The sequence below is a fragment of the Mobula hypostoma genome, chromosome 19 (assembly GCF_963921235.1).
Source record: "Mobula hypostoma chromosome 19, sMobHyp1.1, whole genome shotgun sequence".
In the NCBI taxonomy this organism is placed as follows: domain Eukaryota; kingdom Metazoa; phylum Chordata; class Chondrichthyes; order Myliobatiformes; family Myliobatidae; genus Mobula; species Mobula hypostoma.
In genome coordinates, this window is record NC_086115.1 from 54,702,186 (window position 1) to 54,722,552 (window position 20,367).

At 41.4% G+C, this 20,367-nt stretch overlaps 1 protein-coding gene across 2 annotated transcripts in view; it reads right to left on the minus strand.

The window, feature by feature from the left end:
• wdr11 (WD repeat domain 11) overlaps positions 1-20,367 on the minus strand; it is a 144,438-nt gene that overhangs the window by 100,198 nt on the left and 23,873 nt on the right. The window contains exons 2-4 of one of the 2 annotated variants that reach the window (XM_063071922.1): positions 18,424-18,535; positions 9,118-9,271; positions 3,488-3,661 (exon numbers count right to left, since the gene is read on the minus strand). In XM_063071922.1, coding sequence (XP_062927992.1) covers positions 3,488-3,661; positions 9,118-9,271; positions 18,424-18,535 — 440 coding nt within the window. The remainder of the gene's footprint in view (positions 1-3,487; positions 3,662-9,117; positions 9,272-18,423; positions 18,536-20,367) is intronic. The other variant, XM_063071923.1, reaches the window with a different exon arrangement.

The following is a 20,367-nucleotide window of genomic DNA, read 5'->3' on the forward strand; positions in this document are numbered from 1 at the left end:
TTTCTCCATTGTCTTCCGTTATCTCTCTCATTAGCATCATTGGTCCTGCAGCTCTGCTTGGCATCACACATGATACCCCAACCCTTACAAGGATTTTTACCGGGGTAAAAATTATGGGCATGAATGCACATTATAAGATACACGCTAATATACAGGTAGTCATCAGCAATTCGGCTAATACAGAGAACTTTAAGTTTTAACACCTGGACAATCAGCAATCACATTGTCAGTTCCTTTTATATGTTTTATCTTAATATCAAATTCCTGTAATACCGGGCTCCAACTTAACAAGCATTTGTTTTTATCCTTCATTGTGGCCAAAAACACTAATGGATTGTGATCAGTGTAAACTATCAGTGGTTTCCGTGCCGGACAAATATAAACCTCAAAATGTTGTAATGCCAGAATGATTGCCAGTAATTCCTTCTCCAGAGTGAAATAATTTCTCTGATGGACATTAAACTTCTTAGAAAAATAAGCCACCAGGTGTTCAATCTCCTCCTTGTCTGTCTGCAACAGCACCGCCCCTGCCGCTTCGTCGCTAGCATCTGTTGCTAGGGAGAAGGGTTTTGAAAAGTCAGGCGCATTCAATACAGGGTGGTGACACAGAATCGCCTTCAGACTCTCGAAGGCTTGTTGACAAAGGTCGTTCCACACAAACTTCTCATTCTTCGGCAAGAGCTTAGTAAGAGGGAGGGTAATATCCGCAAAGTTTTTGCAAAGCTTCCGATAGTACCCCACCATCCCCAAGAACCTTCTCAGGGCCCTCTTGTCCGTCGGGATGGGAACTTCAGAGATAGCCTGCATCGGTGCCCGCTGCCCCTGTCCTACCACATACCCCAGATATGTGACCTTAGCGTGGCCAAACTCACTTTTCGCGAGGTTCACTGTCAGGTTGGCTTCAGACAGCTGTTTAAACAGTTCCTCTACTGCCACAATGTGCTCCTCCCACGTGTCACTCCAGACCACTAAATCGTCAATATAAGCTTCTGCGTTCTTTAACCCTTTTATCACTGAATTAATCATCCTTTGGAAGGTCCCTGGGGTGTTCTTCAAGCCAAAAGGTAAACCATTATACTCGTATAATCCAGATGGAATGACAAATGCAGAGATTTCTCTAGCCCGGTTGGCTAAAGGAACACACTAGTACCCTTTTAGCAAATCCATCTTTGTGATGTACTTAGCTCTCCCCACTTTATCGATGCAATTGTCTACCCTTGGGATGGGGTAAGCATCAGTTTTTGTGATGGCGTTCACCTTTCTGTAATCTGTACAGAATCGTATGCTCCCATCGGGTTTCGGAACAACCACACAGGGAGAAGCCCATTCCGATTTGGATGGCCTAATAATACCTGTGGCTAGCATGTGTTCAATTTCTTTCTCCACTAGCTTGTCCTCCTCCAAGTTCATCCTATGGGGTGTTGCTTAATAGGCTGATCTGATGTGACAACAACATCATGTACCGTCCCTTTGCATCGCCTCAGGACATCCGGACATACTGTATTCTATTAAACTCTCTCCTGTTTATTTATCTCATTGTTTATGGCTCAGTGCTGTACAGAGTTGGTTGCTGGGTTTCTTCTCATTATATAATAAACTACATTGCCCTCAGCCATCCTGTAAATGCAGCAAAAAAAATCTAGTTACAACAAATTCCGTTGACAAACAACTGCTGGCTTTCCTTCATTTCTTTACTTCAATTACCTCACTGCCAGTTACTATTTTCCAACCCTTCCCTGTGACCAAACTTTCTGATACCATGATCACTATTCCCAATGCCCCCACTGTGACATTCTCCTCCATACTCCTCAGAACAAGACTCACCATTGCTTTCTTTCTTTTTGTAATCAACATAAAGCCAAAAACCTCTTCAGAACATAATTTGTGATGTTCCCCTCTCTGCCCTTCACTCTATCACCGTGGAATATTGCGCTGTCTCTACACTACAGTGCTTGCACCTCTTAGCAAATTAGTTTAATAGTTTGATTTCTATACTTTTTATTTAGTTGCCTATAAAATACAGAAATTACCTGTTTGGCCCCTTTATGGTTCCTCAAACTGGTTTTAAGGCTACTGCTTCAAACGATATAAACTGCCAATTGCACTGTGAAAACTAGCTAAAGATTGAACATGAATGCCAGTAATTGATCTTTGCCAAGATAATACTGCATATGCATATATTTATTCAAGAGTGTAAAGCTCTACTACCAGGGCTTAAAGCTTTCCATATTCTGGGAACACCCTCATTTTCTTAACATATAGGATTGATTTTGAAACGATCTATGTGCTTTAATTAGTTCTGAACCAGAAACTAATGACCAAAATCCATGTAAATTATTGAATGAAAGTTCCTAATGCAGATTTATAAAACTTTCTCTTCATCCACGTATAAATTATTAAACGTCAACCAAGGAAGCACAAAATAAACAGTTTTCTGATTAAGTTCAGTCTGAGATCCAAAGATATTCAGTACTTATTAACTTTCAAATTCTGAAGCTCGCACCGTTCAACAATTGTCCCTAATTGCAACATCACAAGACACTCTAGGATTGGTCACAGGAATGAGAGTAGCCATGAGAGAATGTTATAGAGAGAATGCTGGCAGGGGTCTATTCGGGAATTGGGAACTTAATGGCATGTAGTTGTGATCCAGAGATACTGAGGGGGCGTTGAGACCCAAACTCTTAAAAATGTTTGCTCCTGTCATCTTCATTCCTAACAGGGAAAGAGGGGCTCTGGGTAACAACGCATCTCCTACCTCATCCCCCCACCTTGCTAACATTAGTACTCTGCTCAATAACTTGAATATCCAAATGCAAAAGAAAATGATAACACTCACACTAGCATAATGAGCATTAGAGCCTTCTGCAAAAAGTTGGACCTTTTGTTGTGAACAGATTTGGTGTTTATATTCTATATAAGCAATTCATAGGTTTTCCCATCACTGTTGGCCCCAAGGCAAAGTTTTCAAAAGAACGTCAGTAAGTCAATACTCTAAACATCTTAATTGTTCAAAATCTGGAGTATATCTTGGAAACAGTATTAAAAATACGTTCAAGATTTATGGTAAAACAAATTTGCAGCGTAATTCTTTAAAGGTTCACAAAGTTCAAAGGTTCATTTATTATCAAAGTATGTGTGCAGCATACAACTCTGAGATTCTCCTTCTCCAGACAGCCATGAAACGAAGAAAAACCATGGAAGTCAGTTCAAAGGAGAAGAGCAAACCCACCATCCTTAGGGTTCCCTGGAAAGAGATTCCCTCTGTAATCATCCAGAGTTTAAAATGTAATTCTCCAGATCTTAGTTACTGTCAATGCCTAGATTACAGCAGATAACAAGGAATGACAGCTGCTTCACTGAAATCATTGCAACCAGTAATGCAGATTAACCTGTTCTAACTTCATGCTAAGTTTCAATTTTGCCTTGCCAAATGAGCTGTGCTTGTTGCACAGATACCATTAAGGATTAAATTAAATCAACTTACATGCTAGATTAGATATCTCAAAGGGATCAAAGGAAAAGGAGAGTATGTTTTCTGCATAACTTTTCTTCCATAATTTTGTACCGGTGTCTGCATTCCAAAGAACTATGTAGTTTGGTGGATGAACTGCTAATAGCAGGTCCCGAGAGGCATCCTGATTCTGCAGCCATTCCATGTCTATTAATAAAATAGGAAAGTGCAAATAGTCAGAAACAATGTTTCTCTAGATTAAGAACAGAAATTTTAAGCTTTACAGTAATATATAAACATCTCAGATCCAAGGCTGCAAAATTCTTCGACCTTCCACGCAACCATTCAGGTTTAGTTCAACTCCACATTAGTTGGAACTTCTCGGTAGCCAAACATTTTAATTCCCATTCCGGCATGTCGGTCCATGGCCTCCTCTTGTGCCACGATGAGGCCACCCTCAGGATGGAAAAGCAACACCTGATATTCCATCTGGGTAGTCTCCAACCTGATGACATTTCCTTCTGGTGAAAAAAAACTCCCTCTCCTTCCCCTTTTCTTCCATTCCCCATTCTGACCTCTTACCTCTTCTCACCCATCCATCACCTCCCCCTAGGTCCCCTCCTCCTTCCCTTTCTCCTATGGTTCACTTTCCTCTTCTATCAGATTCTTTTTTCTCTAGCCCCTTATCTTTCCAACCCACCTGGCTTTACCTATCACCTTCTAGCTAGCCTCCTTCCCCTCCCCCCACCATTTTATTCTGGCATCTTTTCCCTTCCTTCTCAGTCCTGAAGAAGGGTTTCCACTCAAAACTTCAACTGTTTATTAATTTCCATGGACGCTGCCTGATCTGCTGCATTCCTCCAGCATCTTGTGTGTGTTTCACTCCCCTCGGCTGACAATGATTAAACAAAGTAGGTGATTACCTGAGCAGGTTCAACCATCCTGCTAATAGTTTAGTTATCACAGATTTTTATTACCATTTCTAATAGTTTGAAATGAGTACTCTAGTCATCCAAATGATTTTCTAAGGAAGTAATTTAAAATGTACATACGTAAAATGTTTAGTTATTTTAAAAGGTGATTTGGTTTAAATATTTGTTTGTAAACCAATACACAACACAAACATGAGCTCACAGGCCAAAATGCAAATTCTCTTTTTCAACACCATTACAGAAAATATTAGCAGAACATTCTGTTAGAAAATTACCAGTTATTATTTGGAAATTAAAAATTAGAAACAATCTGCCTGTTGAAGAAATACAACAATACCAACATTGTTCAGAACTGAATTTGTACAAAAGTTACCAAATAATAAAGAATAAAATAACACACACAAAATGTTGGAGGAACTCAGCAGTTTTCCAGGCAGCATCTATGAAAAGAGTACAAGGCCACAGCCCAAAACATCGACTGCACTCTTTTCCTAGATGCTGTCTGGCCTGCTGAGTTCCTCCAGCATTTTGTGTGTGTCGCGCGGATTTCCAGCATCTGCAGATTTTCTCTTGTTTGTGAAAGAATAGAATAGTTGTCATTACTCTGCCATTAACAAGGACAGATTTTAGTAATACACTGCTGTATTGGACACCTCAGACTTAAAACGCTTAAAAAGTTTAAAGTAACTGTTTGCCAGAGAGACCACACACATTTAAAACCCTATAAAGGGCACACCCTCAGACCATAAGACATAGGAGCAGAATTAGGCCATTCGACCTGTCGAGTCTGCTCTGCCTTTTCATTATGGCCGATGCATTTCCCTCTCAACCCCATTTGTCCTGTCACACCTGCCACTACACCACCACTCTCATCGCCATCAGGGTGCTAAATATCTCGTCCAGGTGAGGCGATTTCGTTACAGGTGAATCCCACAGTGTTATTTATTGCATCCGGTGCTGTCTTTGGGGAGACCAGGTATATACCAGGGGATTGCCTTGTCAAGCGCCTGCACTCCATACACCAAGCCAGCTGGGATTTCCCAGTGGTCAGCCATTTTAATTCAATTTCCCATTCCCACAACACGTTTGTCCGCAGCCCCCTTCATTGCAAGGTTGAAGCTAAACTCAAATTAGCGGAGCAGCACCTCATATTCTACTTGGGCAGTCTCCAGTGACATGAAGATCAAGTTCCCAAACCTCAGTAACCTTTTACCCTCTATCTCTTTTGCCCTATTTTTCTTTTCTCTATACTCCTGATCCAACTGCCCCCCCATCTGTTAACCTCCTCATGCCCCACTCCATCTGCTCTTCCCACCACCCCCTTTTTTACCCAAGGGTTCCCAACCTGGCCCACAGACCCCTTGCTTACTGGTATTGGTCCATGGCATAAAAAAGGTTGCGAACCCCAGCTTTAATCCATGCTCCACCATCCTCTCCTTTGAAATTCCATTATCTTCAACCCTTTGTCACTTCCACCTATCATTTCTCAACTTCGGACATCATTACCACTCTCACCCACCCCCCTCATTTGCCTATGACCCCTCCTTACCTGGATCCATCTATCTTTTGCCAGGTCTTGCTCCACCCCTTCCTCCCCCACACACACTTTTTTATACTGACTCTCTCTCTTCTTTTTCCAGTCCCGATGGAAAGTCTTGACCCAAAACATTCATCTCCTTCCATAGATGTACCCTGATCCAAGTTCCTTCAGTGCTTTGCATGTTACTGCCAAAACACATTACAGCTCTCTAATTACTGTTGCTACAGGGCTATCATCATCATTATGTGCCGTGTTGTATGTCGTGGGTGATCATGGTCTCGATGACCATGACTGCTTTTGGCAAATTTTTCTACAGAAGTGGTTTGCCATTGCCTTCTTCTGGGCAGTGTCTTTACAAGATAAATGACCACAGTCATTATCGAGACTCTTCAGAGATTGTCTTCCTGCCATCAGTGGTCGCATAACCAGGAATTGTAATATGCATCAGCTGTTCATCCAACCATCCACAACCTACTCCCATGGCTTCATATGACCCTGATTCTGGGGGGGGGGGGGGCGGGGAGCTACACCTTGCCCGAGGGTGAACTGCAGGCTCGCGGAAGGAATGAGTGCCTTACACCTCCTGTGGTAGAGATGTATCTCCACCCCACCAGCCAAATGGGTTACAGGGTAGATGAATCAATAGGGCATGCAGAAATAAATAGCCACAATATAGACATCATTTCACAGTCAAGGGTGCAAAGTAACTATGGCAAGGAACTGAACAGTCCAGGAGTATTCTTAGATGAAAATGGCCAAATGGTTTGTAAGAATGGGAAACTGTCAGCGAACAGGAAGGATCTCAGAATAGAAAAAAACATATAGAATCAGTTTGAATAGAGCCAACCAGCATAAGTAAAACAAGTCAATAAATTACAGGTGTTTGCAATGATCATTATGCAATAATAAAAGAAAACTTTATACACAAATAAAGAAAGTGATTAATAACATAGATAATACAAAACCAGTTGACAGAGTAAGCTGTGAGGAGTATGCAAGAGAGTTCATGGGGTTATAGACAGATGGAAGTCAAGAGATGAGTTCATAGTGGATGGAATATAATGTGGAAAAAATAGAAGGTCATCCAACTTCGGTAGATCAAAATGGAAAGATAAAGCAATATTTTTTTCAAACTGGTGGACCACTGAAAGATGTTGCAGCTCAGAAGGACCTGGACATCCTTGTACATCTATCACCTAAATACAGTTGCAAAAAAGTTGTGAACTCCTTGCAATTACCTGGTTTTCTGCATTAATTACTCATAAAATATGGTCTGATCTTCATCTAAGTCACAAAAATAGTCACAATCTGCCTAAACTAATAACACACAAATAATTGTACTTCTTCTTGTCATTAATTAATGAGTATACCATTTAGACAATCACAGTTTGGGTTCAAAAAACTATGTGAACCTCTGGGGTAAGGCCTTCTACAAAAGTTATTTGGAGTCAGGTGTTCCAATCAATGAGCTGACTTTGGAGATGTGGGTTGTAGAGGTGCCCTCCCTTTAAAAAGGACACACAAAGTTAGGTTACTGACAAGAGCCTGCGCTTCTCAAGAAAGATCTGTTTATATGCACCAAGCCTCAATGAAAACATTCAGAGGACCTTAGAAGAATTGCAGAGATGCGTGAAGCTGGAAAAGGCTACAAAAGCATTCCTAAAGCCCTGAGTGTTCATCAGTCCACAGTAAGTGAAATTGTCTACAAATGGAGGAATCTCCGTACTGTTGCTACTCTCCCTAAGAGTGGGCATCCTGCAAAGATCACACCAAGAACACAACGTGCAATGCTGAAGGAGGTGAAAAAGAACCCAAGGATAACAGCAAAAGGCCTGCAGAAATCTCTAGAACTTGCTAAAGTCTCTGTTCATGTGTCCACTATAAGAAAAGCACTGAATAAGAGTGGTGTTCATGGAGGGTCACCGTGGAGGAAATCACTGCTCTCCAAAAAAAAAACATTGCTGCATGTCTCAAGTTTGCAAAGACCACCTGGATGTTCCACAATGTTTCTGGGACAACGTTTTGTGAACAGATGAGACAAAAAGTTGAACTTCTTGGCAGAAATGCACATTGCTATGTTTGGAAGGAAAAGGGCACTGCACACCAACACCAAAACCTCATCCCAACTGTGAAGCATGGTGGAAGGAGCATCATAGTTTGGGGCTGCTTTGCTGCCTCAGGGCCTGGACAGCTTGTAATCACTGAGAGAACTATGAATTCAAAATTGCATCAAGACATTTTACAGGAGAATGTCAGGGTAACGGTCCATCACCCGAAGTTTAATAGAAGTTAGATGATGCAACAAGACAATGATCCGAAACACAAGAGTAAATCAGCAACAGAATAGTCTTAAAAGAAGAAAATTCAGGTTTTCAAATGGCCAAGTCACAGTCCAGATCCTAAACCAATTGAGATGCTGTGGCATGATCCGTAAGGGACTGTTCATGCAAGGCACCCCAGAAATATTGACGAACTGAAACAGTTTTGTATGGAGAAATAGTCTAAAATTCCTCCAAGCCAATGTGCAGGACTGATCAACAGTTACTGAAAATGTTTGGTTGAAGTTATTGCTGCACAAGTGGGTCACACCAGTTACTGAAAGTATGGTTCACATGCTTTTTCCAACAAATACATGTAATATTGGATCACTTTTCTCAATAAATAAATGAAAAAGTAACAATTTTTTGTGTTATTTCTTTAATTGGGTTCTCTTTATCTAGTTTTAGGACTTATTTGAAGAACTGATCACAGTTTAGGTCATAATTAAACAGAAATAGAGAAAATTCTGAAGGTTTCACAAACTTTCTAGCAGAACTGTAAAGGGTAAAATTGTCTAATCCTTCTGGTCTAACATAATGCATGGAACATGACAGACAATGCTTCCACAAATAGCCACGGCCAGTTAATTAAATATAGTGACACTGATGAAGCAACAAATATTGAACAGGACTCTCCCGATATTTTTGTAATAGTGTCACTCACCCATTTAACAGGGCAGCAAAACTTCACTTATGCATCATATTCTCAAGTTAGCAGCTCCCTCAGTGGTGAAGAGCTTACTTAGATTTCTGTGTTCAGTCATTTGGAGTGGAACTTAAAACTGTAAAACTCAAGACTTTAGTGAGAGTGCTGCCAAATCGTAAAATATCCCAGATGTGCCACAGCGTTGTGTGTCAATACTTAATCGTTACCTTGAATGGGTTTGGTGTATTCCTGAATCTCGCATCGAGCTGCTCCTGTAGCTACATCCCAAACAATAATCTTTCCTGCTGTATCTGCAGATGCCAAGCGCAGAGAATAGGGAGAGCCAATATTATGGTGATAATTTTCTCTAGCCCATTTTACCTGTGAAAATTAAAGAAGATGTTGAAACCAGATGAAACAAAAAACCTAATCAGAATCAGATTTAATATCACGGGCATTTGTCGTGAAATTTGTTGTCTTCACGGCAGCAATATAATTCAATACATAATAATAGAAAAAATGAATTACAGTAAATATATATATTAAATAGTTAAATTAAATTAGTGCAAAAAAACAAATTTAAAAAGTGAGATAGTGATGAAGGGTTCAATGTCCATTCAGAAATCTGATGGCAGAGGGGAAGAAGCTGTTCTTGAATCATTGAGCGTGTGCCTTCTGGTTTCTGTACCTCCTTCCTGATGATAGCAAAGAGAACAAGGCATGACCTGGGTGATGAGGCATCCTGGTCTTTGAAGTTATGCATTTGAAGTGATTTATGATGTTTTGGATATTTAGCAGAATTCAATCTCAACTTCTCAGCTATCAATCATTCCCAAACTAAGTAACCAAGGCAGGAAATTAAAACAATATATACCATACAAGTATTGTCTAATTAAATCAGTTAGTGAAAATATCACCATAAAAAAAGCACTTCCTATATACAATACAGTTCCATTCAGGAAGCATTCACAGTACTTGCACTTATGTAAGATTTTCAAACCTTATTAACAGCATGCCATACAAATCCAGGCTATGAAAAGCCTGGGGAGGATTCCTTGGGTATGGTTTAATACATGTCATCAAGGACTAATTACAAAGTCAGAGTAAATTTATTATCAAAGTACACATATCTTACCATATGCAACACTAAGATTCATTTTCTTATGGGCATACTCAATAAATCCATAATAGAATAATAACCATAACAGAAGCAATGAAAAACCGTCCAACTAGGCCATTCAGAGTGTAAGAGACCACAAATTGCATAAATACAAAATGAAAAAAAAGGAATAAATATCAATAACATGAGAGGACAAGTCTTTGAAAGTGAGTCCATTGGTTGTGGGAACATTTCAATGATGGGGCAAGTGAAATTGAGTGAAGTTATCCCTTTGGTTCAAGAGCCTGATGGTTGAGGGGTAGTAACTGTTCCTGAACCTGGTTCCTGAGGCCACTGTACCACCTTCTTGATAGCAGCAGCAAGAAGTTCAAAGTTCAAAGTAAAATTTATTATCAGAGTACGTACATGTCACCACATACAACTCAGAGATACTTTTTCTGCAGGCATACTTGGCAATCTATAAGAACAGTAACTGTAAATTGTAAACAATCTGTCCAAATACAGATATAAATAAATAGCAATAAATAATGAGCTTGAAATAACAATAGAGTCCTAAAATGAGTGTAGCCATCCCCTTTTGTTAAAGAGCCTGATGGTTGAGGGCTAGTAACTGTTCTTGAACCTGGTAGTGTGAGTCTTGAGGTACCTGTACCTTCTACCTGATGATCGCAGAAAAAGCATGGCCTGGTGAGGATCTTTGATGGTGGATGCGGCGTTTTTACGACAGTGTTTCATGTAGATGTGCTCAATGGCTGGGAGGGTTTTACCCATGATGTACTGGGCCAAATCCGCTACTTTTTGTGGGATTTTCTGTTCAAAGGCATTGGTGTTTCCATACCAGGCTGTGATGCAGCCGGTCAATATATTATCCACCTCGCATCTATAGAAGCTTGTCAAGGTTTTAGATGACATGCCGAATCTTCACAAACTTCTAAGAAAGTAGATGCACTGCTGTACTTTCTTAGTAATTTCATTTATGTGCTGGGCACAGGACAGGTGCTCCAAAATGATAACACCGAGGAATTTAAAGTTGCTGATTTTCTCCATCTCTGATCCTCCAATGAGGACTGGCTCATGGACCTCTGGTTATGTCATCCTGAAGTTAACAATCAGCCCCTTGGTCTTGCTGACATTGAGTAAGAGGTTGCTGTTATGGCATAACTCAGCCAGATTTTCAATATCCCTCCTATAATCTGATACATCACCACTTTTGATTTGGCCTATGACAGTGGTGTCATCAGCAAACTTGAATATAGCATTGGAGCCACAGGGTCATAAGCGTAAAGTTAGTAGAGCAGGGGACTAAGCACACAACCTCATGGTGCACCTGTGCTGATCGAGATCAGTTGCAACTTCCAAGAAAGCTTACAAAACTCTTGAAATAACGGGCATGGTACCTACAAGAATTAAATTAAACTTAAGTGAGCAACTTTTGTAGAACATTATTCAAAGTTATTCTTAAGCAAGAGTAAGTCAAACACCCTAAGCCAATAGGCTGGTCCTGGACTTATTTCCTGGCATAATTTACATATTACTATTTAACTATTTATGGTTTTATTACTATTTAATTATTTATGGTGCAACTGTAACGAAAACCAATTTCCCCCGGGATCAATAAAGTATGACTATGACTATGATTAACAGTAATGTTTTATGCTCCCTCGTAAAAGGTGACTTTGAGTTGGAGACAGAAAGCTCACTGTTCTCACAAGTAGTAAAAAAAAACAAAAAAAATACTACTTCCAAATTAAAAGTGGATTATTCGTTGGCCATTTGATTGCTAATTTAATTGGTTCCACACAACATTGTGGGTAGAAGGGTCTGTTTCTGTGCAGTACCGGTCTATGTTCGTATCTTCCAAGTTGCAAGTTAGGCAAGTGATGCAATGGTTCAAAGTGCATAACCCCATATCTTACAAAAGGAAAAAGTAAAGCCGTATGCTTTGAACCTTTAACACACAAAATACCTGATGAAATCCTACCGAGCATTTAAAGAAACGCACCTACCCTGTAAGATTTAAAATTGCAGTCGAAAAAAATATGCAAATAACAAAACTGTCAGTTCATGAACCACACTCAAAGGGTACAGATTGTTGGATTGATTACAGAAATGGGAGAGGCTAATAGGAGGAATCCATCAAATTGTAAATCTCAATCAACGACTCTAGTTACGAAAATTAAAATAAACTGCAAATGCAGTTTAAACAGAAAATGCTTGAAAAACTCAGCAGGTCACATGGTATCTATGGAATGAGAGACAAGAGATAACATTTCATATCAAAAACCCTTCATGTTAATTAAGAAAGGGTTCATTAGAGTTAAGACTGAAGTTGCTTTTTCAGTTTTACACCTAGAATGTTAAATCCATTTACTTTCCATAGCTGCTCCCTGACCTGCTGAATATTTCCAGAACCATTTGTTTTCACATTTGCAGTCCCATTACATTTTTCACACTTTGCTTTCTTCACTTGGTGTAATGAGAACAAATATTCTGCATAACCAGCATCTTATCCATGTCACATGTTGCAGATAAAGCACGTCGATCCCCCAATGAATTGACGCTATCACCTTGGCTTAGGGCAAAAATGGCAGGAGGCTGCTTTTCTCGTTTAGGTTCATTGAACTGATGGGACAAGGCATCTGGCTTCTGGTTCTTAGATCCCAGTCAATAGGTCAGGATGAAATTAAAACAGTTAAAGAGAAGGGACCACCTAGCCTGCCTGGAATTCAGTCTCTTGGCCTCCTCAATATAAGCCAGGTTCTTGTGATCCATGCACACGATAAAAGTGTTCTTGGCCCACTCAAGCCAGTGATGCCATTGCTCCCAGTGCTAACTTGACCGCGAGCAGCTCTCTATTTCCAATGCCGTAACTCACCTCTGCCAGGGGTAGTTGCCTGGAAAAGTATGCTAACGGGTGCAGTTTATTGTCCGAGGGTATCCGCTGAGACATCGCTACACCCACTCCGACATCCGAGGCATCCACTTCCATGATGAAGAGAAGATCCAGGTGGGGGTGTGACCAAAATGGAAGCTGTTATGAACCGCTGTTTGAGCTCTGCGAAAGCAGCCTTTGCCTTGGTAGTCCAAACAAAAAAGTGACCCGCGGATCTCTTGGTTAGTGCCATCATTGGAGTCATCACGGAGTTGAAGTTCCTGACAAACTTTTGATAAAAGTTGGCAAATCCCAGCAATCACCGGACTCACTTCACACTGGATAGTGGTGGCCAATCTACACCTGCCTGTGTCTGACTAGGGTCCATCATGAGGTTGCCATTAGAGATGATGAAGACCAAAAAAGAAATAGTGGTAACATGAAAGTCAGACTTCTTCAGCTTGGCTTAAAGTCTACAATCAAGATATCTTCTGGGTATCTCCGACGTGAGTGAAGTGCTCCTCCCTGAACTTTGAGAAAATTAGGATCTCATCCAAGTAGATGGAGGCATAGTTATGGAAAGCATCCTGGAGCACATCACTTATAAAGGCCTGGAAAAATTGCTGGTACATTCACAAGGCCAAAGGGCATCACCAGGTACTCACAGTGCCCTGTCAGTGTATTGAAAGCTGTCTTCTACTCGTCACCGTCCTTTATGCGAACCAGGTTGTATGCCCTCCACAAGTCTATCTTCCAGAATACCCTTGCCCCTTGGAAAATCTCAAATGCAGTATTCATGAGTGGAAGAGGGTAACAATTCTTGACTGTTATGCAATTCGGTCCTCTATAAACAATGCAAGGCTGTAGACTCCTTTCCTTCTTCTGTACGAAGAAGAAGCCAACACCGGCTGGAGAGGTGGAGGCCCAAATGAATCCCAGGGCAAGAGCCTCCTTAATATACTCCTTCACAGCACTTTTCTCCAGGCCTGAGAGCTCGTATAATTGACCCCGCGGAGGACACGTACTTTGCAGTAGATCTATCGCACAGTCGTAGGATCAGTGCGGTGGAAGACTTGAGGCCTTTCCCTTACTGAAGACGCCTTTCAAATCCTTGTAATTAGAAGGGATTTCTACTGGTTTGGATGTTGCACATTTCCATACGCTTTTCCATAGGCCCTGAACGTTCCTCTAATGATGACATCTGAGACTCTATCGGTAGCGGGGGTGCTTTGGCAGACACCAGAGTCTCTCCCATAGATCCACAAGAGTCTTTAGTGAAAACAGAAGCCAAATCACAGTCCAAATCATTGTTCGTCTCCTCAGACAATGGTAGCGAGGTGCAACAAATAGTCCTTGTGCTCCTGGAACTAGATTCCAACAATCTCCATCTTAGATCCTTTCCCTTAGACGGGACCTGGCAAATGGAGCCCCTTGGTTTAGCTGCTAGAGTTCCACACCACTTGGGCACCTTCTTGGTTTGCTCCTGAACTAGAAATCTCACTCCAGCGCACCCCTGGCTGGACTCACACAGGTCTTTTGCTGTAGTTGGCTTGTTTTCCCTTGAAGGTAGGACTGGGTTTCCTGAAGGCTGCAGGTTACCCTGAGCAGAAGCCCGCCCCTTCATTGGCTGCTGGTCTCAGGGGAATCTATAGATCGCAACACCAAGTCGAAAAGAAACCCTCTAACAATCGCTGGACCGAGCAATGATTCTCTCCTCCATCCAGTCCAGGGATGGGTTATGCTGGGATAGCCAAGGGTACCAGAGGATCAAGGGTATGAATGGAGAATCAATAATGTAGAAACTTATGTCTTCCACATGATCCCCTATCCTCACCTGCAACACCAATCTGTTGCTGAATCTGCCCGGAACCTGGCGGGAGGCCGTCCAAGACAGTTGAGGACAAGGACTAACTCAACTCTCCCAGAGATATGTCAAACTGATGGGCGGCTCTCCCATATACAGAAAATTACTCACTGCCCCCGAGTCCAGAAAAGCCTCAGGTTATTAGCCCAGATAAACTCCGTCTTCAGCATGAAACCAGAATCCGTGGGGTTGGGCGTAGTAGCTGCTACCGTCACAGTCCTCCTGATGCTAGGCAGCCTTCACAGTTTCCCAGGTGACTGCAACTTTGGACATTTGGCCCGCAGGTGACCTGCTTCCCTGCAGTAAAAGCAGCAACCTTGAATCCAGCGCCGGGAGCTCTTATCGGTGGAGAGTCCAGTGCAACCGACCTGCGTGGGTTCATCTGGATCTTGAGCAGGCGACAGGCTGGTCATGGTCCGAGGTTGGGGAGTGGAATAACGATGCACGCAGTCTGGGCTCAGGCTAGCCCTTTTTGACCTCATGATGTAGTCCCACTTGCACTGTGCCTTGAAATTTTCTTGCTGTGTCTGGCCACAGCTGACAAAAGGATCCAATACCCCACTGAGTCCATATTGGCTTAATCGTATCTTGACGACAGTCCTTGACAAGGATGGTTTGGACTCAAACGCAGGAGTATCCGAGGCTAGGATCGACACAGGGTATCAAACTGGATCGAGATTCTGAGCACAAAAGAAATACTAGACAAAATCATGAGTAGGCTTACGACTGAGCACTGAACTTCAATTCAGGTGCTCCTTAAATGCACAACCCAAAACATGATTGCCAAATTATGGGATTGTCCTGAATCTTTAAAGAGGCCATGCCAGCTATCCATACTCCAGGGAGTTGGAGTGTCTAAACCTCAGAAGCTGGCGCAGATGGGTGCGTGTCGTAACAACAACCTTTTCATGGTTTGCAGGCTTGCATGCCTCAATAACCCAGAGAGCTATGTTGGCTGGAGTCAGGGCTTTATGCTTTGGCTCCTGATAGAGTTGCCCATGTCAAATGGATCAAAAAGCAAAGGACAGACTAAGAGTGGTCCCCTGATTCTCCAGGTTTGAGAGTTCAGCTCAGGGTTAACAACCCTGACTGGTAAAACAAGATAGTTAAGGTAACAGCAATGAACAATCTATCTACATCTGAGTTACCAAGGACAGAGATGTAGTACCTTCATTGCTGAACTAAACGCCAGCAGTGTAAAGTGCAGTAAGTAAGTAGTATTAGTAAATAAATTACTTTGTTCTTTGCTTCCTCATAACAATTAATTGTTTTTCAAGTAGCACTGAGCTACTGTATAAACACAACACAGCTATTGTGTTCCAAAATGCACCACCTAAATTGATGCAACACACATCAAAGTTGCTGGTGAATGCAGCAGGCCAGGCAGCATCTCTAGGAAGAGGTACAGTCGACGTTTCGGGCCGAGACCCTTCCTCAGGACTAACTGAAGAAGAGACTTCCTCTTCCTTCAGTTAATCCTGACGAATGGTCTCGGCCCGCAACATCGACTGTACCTCTTCCTGGAGATGCTGCCTCGTCTGCTGCATTCACCAGCAACTTTGATGTGTGTTGTTTGAATTTCCAGCATCTGCAGAATTCCTCATGTTTACCACCAAAGTTGATGTTTGCTTAAATTCCTTTGCCAATAAAATGTACTTTCTGCAGATTTATTAATATCTTCTTGCATTTTGCTGTAGTGTTCTTCATCACTGACAACTTGGCCTTGTCCATGAATTTAGAAATAATGTTTTGATTCCAATTTTTGAAATATAATACTTCCAAACAATGATCCCACCACCAATCCTTATAGTTTTCCTCTTTCTGCCACTCAGAACAGCTATTCCTTTTATCCTGGTTCAAAGCATTGCTTTGTGGTCAGCTACCTAATCATTACGTTTGCTACTTTTCTCCAAGCAATAAATGCTCTGAGCTTTCTATCCATTATGAGGCAAAACACTTCTCCAAAATCAACTACAGACTGAGCGTCCCTTATCCAAAATGCCTGGGGCTGGAAGTATTTTGGATTTTGGCTCTTTGAATATTTGCATCTATATAATGAGATACCTTGGGGATGAAACCCAAGTCCAAACACAAAATCCATTCAAATTACATGTACAGCTGGCGTGAAGCTCACAGAAACAAAGCACAGCCGGACATGATGGAGCTGAGTCCCCCACTGACTCTCAGAGCTGAATGACTGACCCCATCTGCATCTATTACGGGGTTCCAGCACTGCGACTGGTTTCATATCTGTCATCGATTTCAAACAGCTGCCTGTTCTACAGCAACTACGATGGAAGGATGTAGTTTTATATAATATTTTTAATAATTGTATGCATGATACAATTATCTTCAACTTTCCATTTGTCGTGATAGAACTTTGCTTGTTTCATGATCAGCACACCATTAAGTGGCATATTTTCATTCCGATGCTGATGAATCCACTCTTTCAATACACAATCAAGATCTTCGTTTTTCACTTTATACAGTGCTTTTCTATTTTTCATTACGTGTGAGGTCACTTCTCAGAGACGTCAGTGGTGTGCAGAGACTTGTGCAACAACTGGGAACCGTCCCAGCGCCTTGTGGGATTTTCCATTGTGTCATCATGCCAATGCTCAAAAAAATTCATTATTTCGGAGGTTTTCAGATTCTAGAATTTTGGACAAAGGGTTTTCAACCTGTATTACTTAGGTTAGACACACCTAGCTTCATTAAACCATAAATGAATTTCAATTTTAACCAGTTTTTAACTAGAAGAACTGAATGGTTTCTTACATATTTCTCAAGAGCTAAGTGGAAACATTAGCTATAGTTAAAGAAGTGTACTTTAATTTTAAACTGAAGCGTTCCCTGATAAAGAAATTACATGTGTATTATTTTCAATTTGCAGGATTAATCTGAGCAAAGCCAGCAGTTTGTTGCTGAAGTATCTCTCAAGTATCATCAATACACTTAATAAATGGAATGAAATATTTCAATTTAGCTATTACCCTTGCTAATTGATCATGTTTTATCTGTGAAAGAGAAGAAGAGACAATTCTGTTGATGTTAGGATGATATTCTTAGGGGGCTTGATGGCAGAGGTGCAAATTTGATGTTTTCTCCGGCTGATGTGTATACAACCTGGGGTCACAAACTCAAAATCAGGAGCCAGCTTCCCTGAAAGTGGGGAATCTTTGGAAATCAAGTAACTGTAGAGGCTCAATCTCTAAGTATACTCAAGAAAGAGACAGATTGAGTTTTAGTTCATAAAAGAATTAAAGAACACGGGATTACTGGAAGAAAGCGGTAATGAGGTGAAAAAAAGGGCAGCCGGTAGCGTAGTGGTTAGCACAATGCTTTACTGTGCCAGTGACCCAGGTTCAATTCCCACTGCTGCCTGTAAGGAGTTTGTACGTTCTCCCTATGACTGCGTGGGTTTCCTCCGGGTGCTCTGGTTTCCTCCAAAGGTCCAAAGACATACCAGTAGGTAGGTTAATTGATCATTGTAAATTGTCCCATGACTAGGGGAGTATTAAAATAGGTGGCACAGCTCAAAGGACCGAAAGGCCTATTCTGTGCTGCATCTCAATAAACAAATAAATATATAGAAACAACCATAGGCTTACTTGATGACAGGAGATTATAAATTGGGCAATATTATCTGTGCTACAGAAGTGACAAATTAGGTTTACCTTCACAACATTTGCTCTATGCTGTTCCAGAACCTGAATGGTCTGCGAAGTGTTCGGATCAATGATCAAAATCAATGAATGACAGCCATGGGCAATTAGTCCTTGCCAACCCCTGGAAGAAGATAATGCAGTTAACTACTTAAAGCTAGAAAGTTAAATAAAATCTTCACAGAAAATTGCAGCAATTCAACTTTAAAACAGGAAACAGTAACACAATGTAAGACCATAAGGCTGTAAGATACAGAAGCAGAATTAGGCCATTTGGCCCATCGAGTCTGCTCCAACATTTCATCACGGCTGATCCAGTTTCCCTCTCAGCCAGTCTCCTGCCTTCTCCCTGTATCCTTTCATGGCCTCAGTATTCAAGAATTCATCAACTTCTGCCTTAAATATACCCAATAACTTGGTCTCCACAGGCACCTGTGGCATTGAATTCCACAGAATCACCACTCTCTGGCTACAAAAGTTCCTCTTCATCTTTATTCTAAATGGACATTCCTCTATTCTGAGGCTGTACCTTCTGGTCATAGACTCCTCCACCACGGGAAACATCCTCTCTACATCCACTCTATCGAAGTCCTTCAACATTCAATAGGTTTCAATGAGATTACCCTCCTCTGCCCCCCATCCCCATTTTTAATCTGAATACCAGTGAGTACAGGCCCAGGGCCATCAAATGGTCCTCATAAGACGCGATCCTCATGTGAACCTCCTTTGAACCCTCTCCAATGTCAGCAAATCCTTTCAAAGATAAGGGGCCCAAAACTGACCCAATACTCCAAGTGAGGCCCCACCTATGCTTTATAAAGCTTCAAAAATACATCCTTGCTTTTATATTCTAGTACTTTTGAAAGGAATGCTAACATCACGTTTACCTTCTTCACTACTGACTCAACCTGCAACTTAATCTTTAGCTAATCTTGCACAAGGACCTCCAAGTCCCTTTGCACCTCATATTTTTGAATTTTCCCTCCATTTGGAAAATAGTCTACCCTTTTATTTCTTCTTTTTTTAAAACTTTACAGCTTCAAAACAAGTTATCAATTTAGTATTATCACTTAAATGTAACTCCTGGTTGATGTTCACAGGGCTATTGCTAAGAATACCAGCATCTACCCTATTTGAAACAAAAGATGTCAAAGGGACTTGACTGGATAGTTTTCCCATTGTTGGGGAATCTAGAACTAGAGACTACATTTCAAAATTATACATTATCCATTTGAGGAATTTCTTCCCTCAGAAGTCATGAATCTTTAGAATTCTCTAAACGAAAGAGACATAGAAGCTAAATCACTGCATAAACACACACAAAATGCTGGAAGAACTCAGCAGGCCAGGCAGCATCCAGCATTTTATTTGTATTGCTTGGATTTCCAGTATCTGCAGATTTTTTCTTGTTTGAATAAACATCAAGCCAAGATGTTTTATCAACACTTATGGGTAACAGAGAGAAGGTGAAACTGAGATTAAGATCAGATCAGGCATAATCACACTGAATAGTGGAGCAGTTTTGAAAAGACATTTGATCTTATCTTGTGCATGTTCCTTGTCACATTAATTGGCCTTGTAAAGGTAGTGATGAACCATTTTCTGGAGCAGAGAGTGAGTTTGTTAATCTGGTAGCAGAGGATATAGGGAATAGCGAGGGTGGAGTACCACGGCTGGGGTGTGAGACAGGTGGCAGAGGAGGGGTGGCGCAGGTGCAGACACACCCAGGCCAGAGACACCAGGCAAGGTCAGTTGATTCCAATCAATTGGTTTATTGATCATTACAGAATGTCTCTCTGGTGCTTCCCACTCCCTACCTCTCCATTCCCTTTTGTCCAACCATGATTCCCCTCTCCCTATCCCCTTCCCACTCTCAATCCACAATAGAGACCCATATTAGAATCTGGTTTTCACTCACATGTCATGATTTTTTTTTTGCAGCAATACGGTGCAATA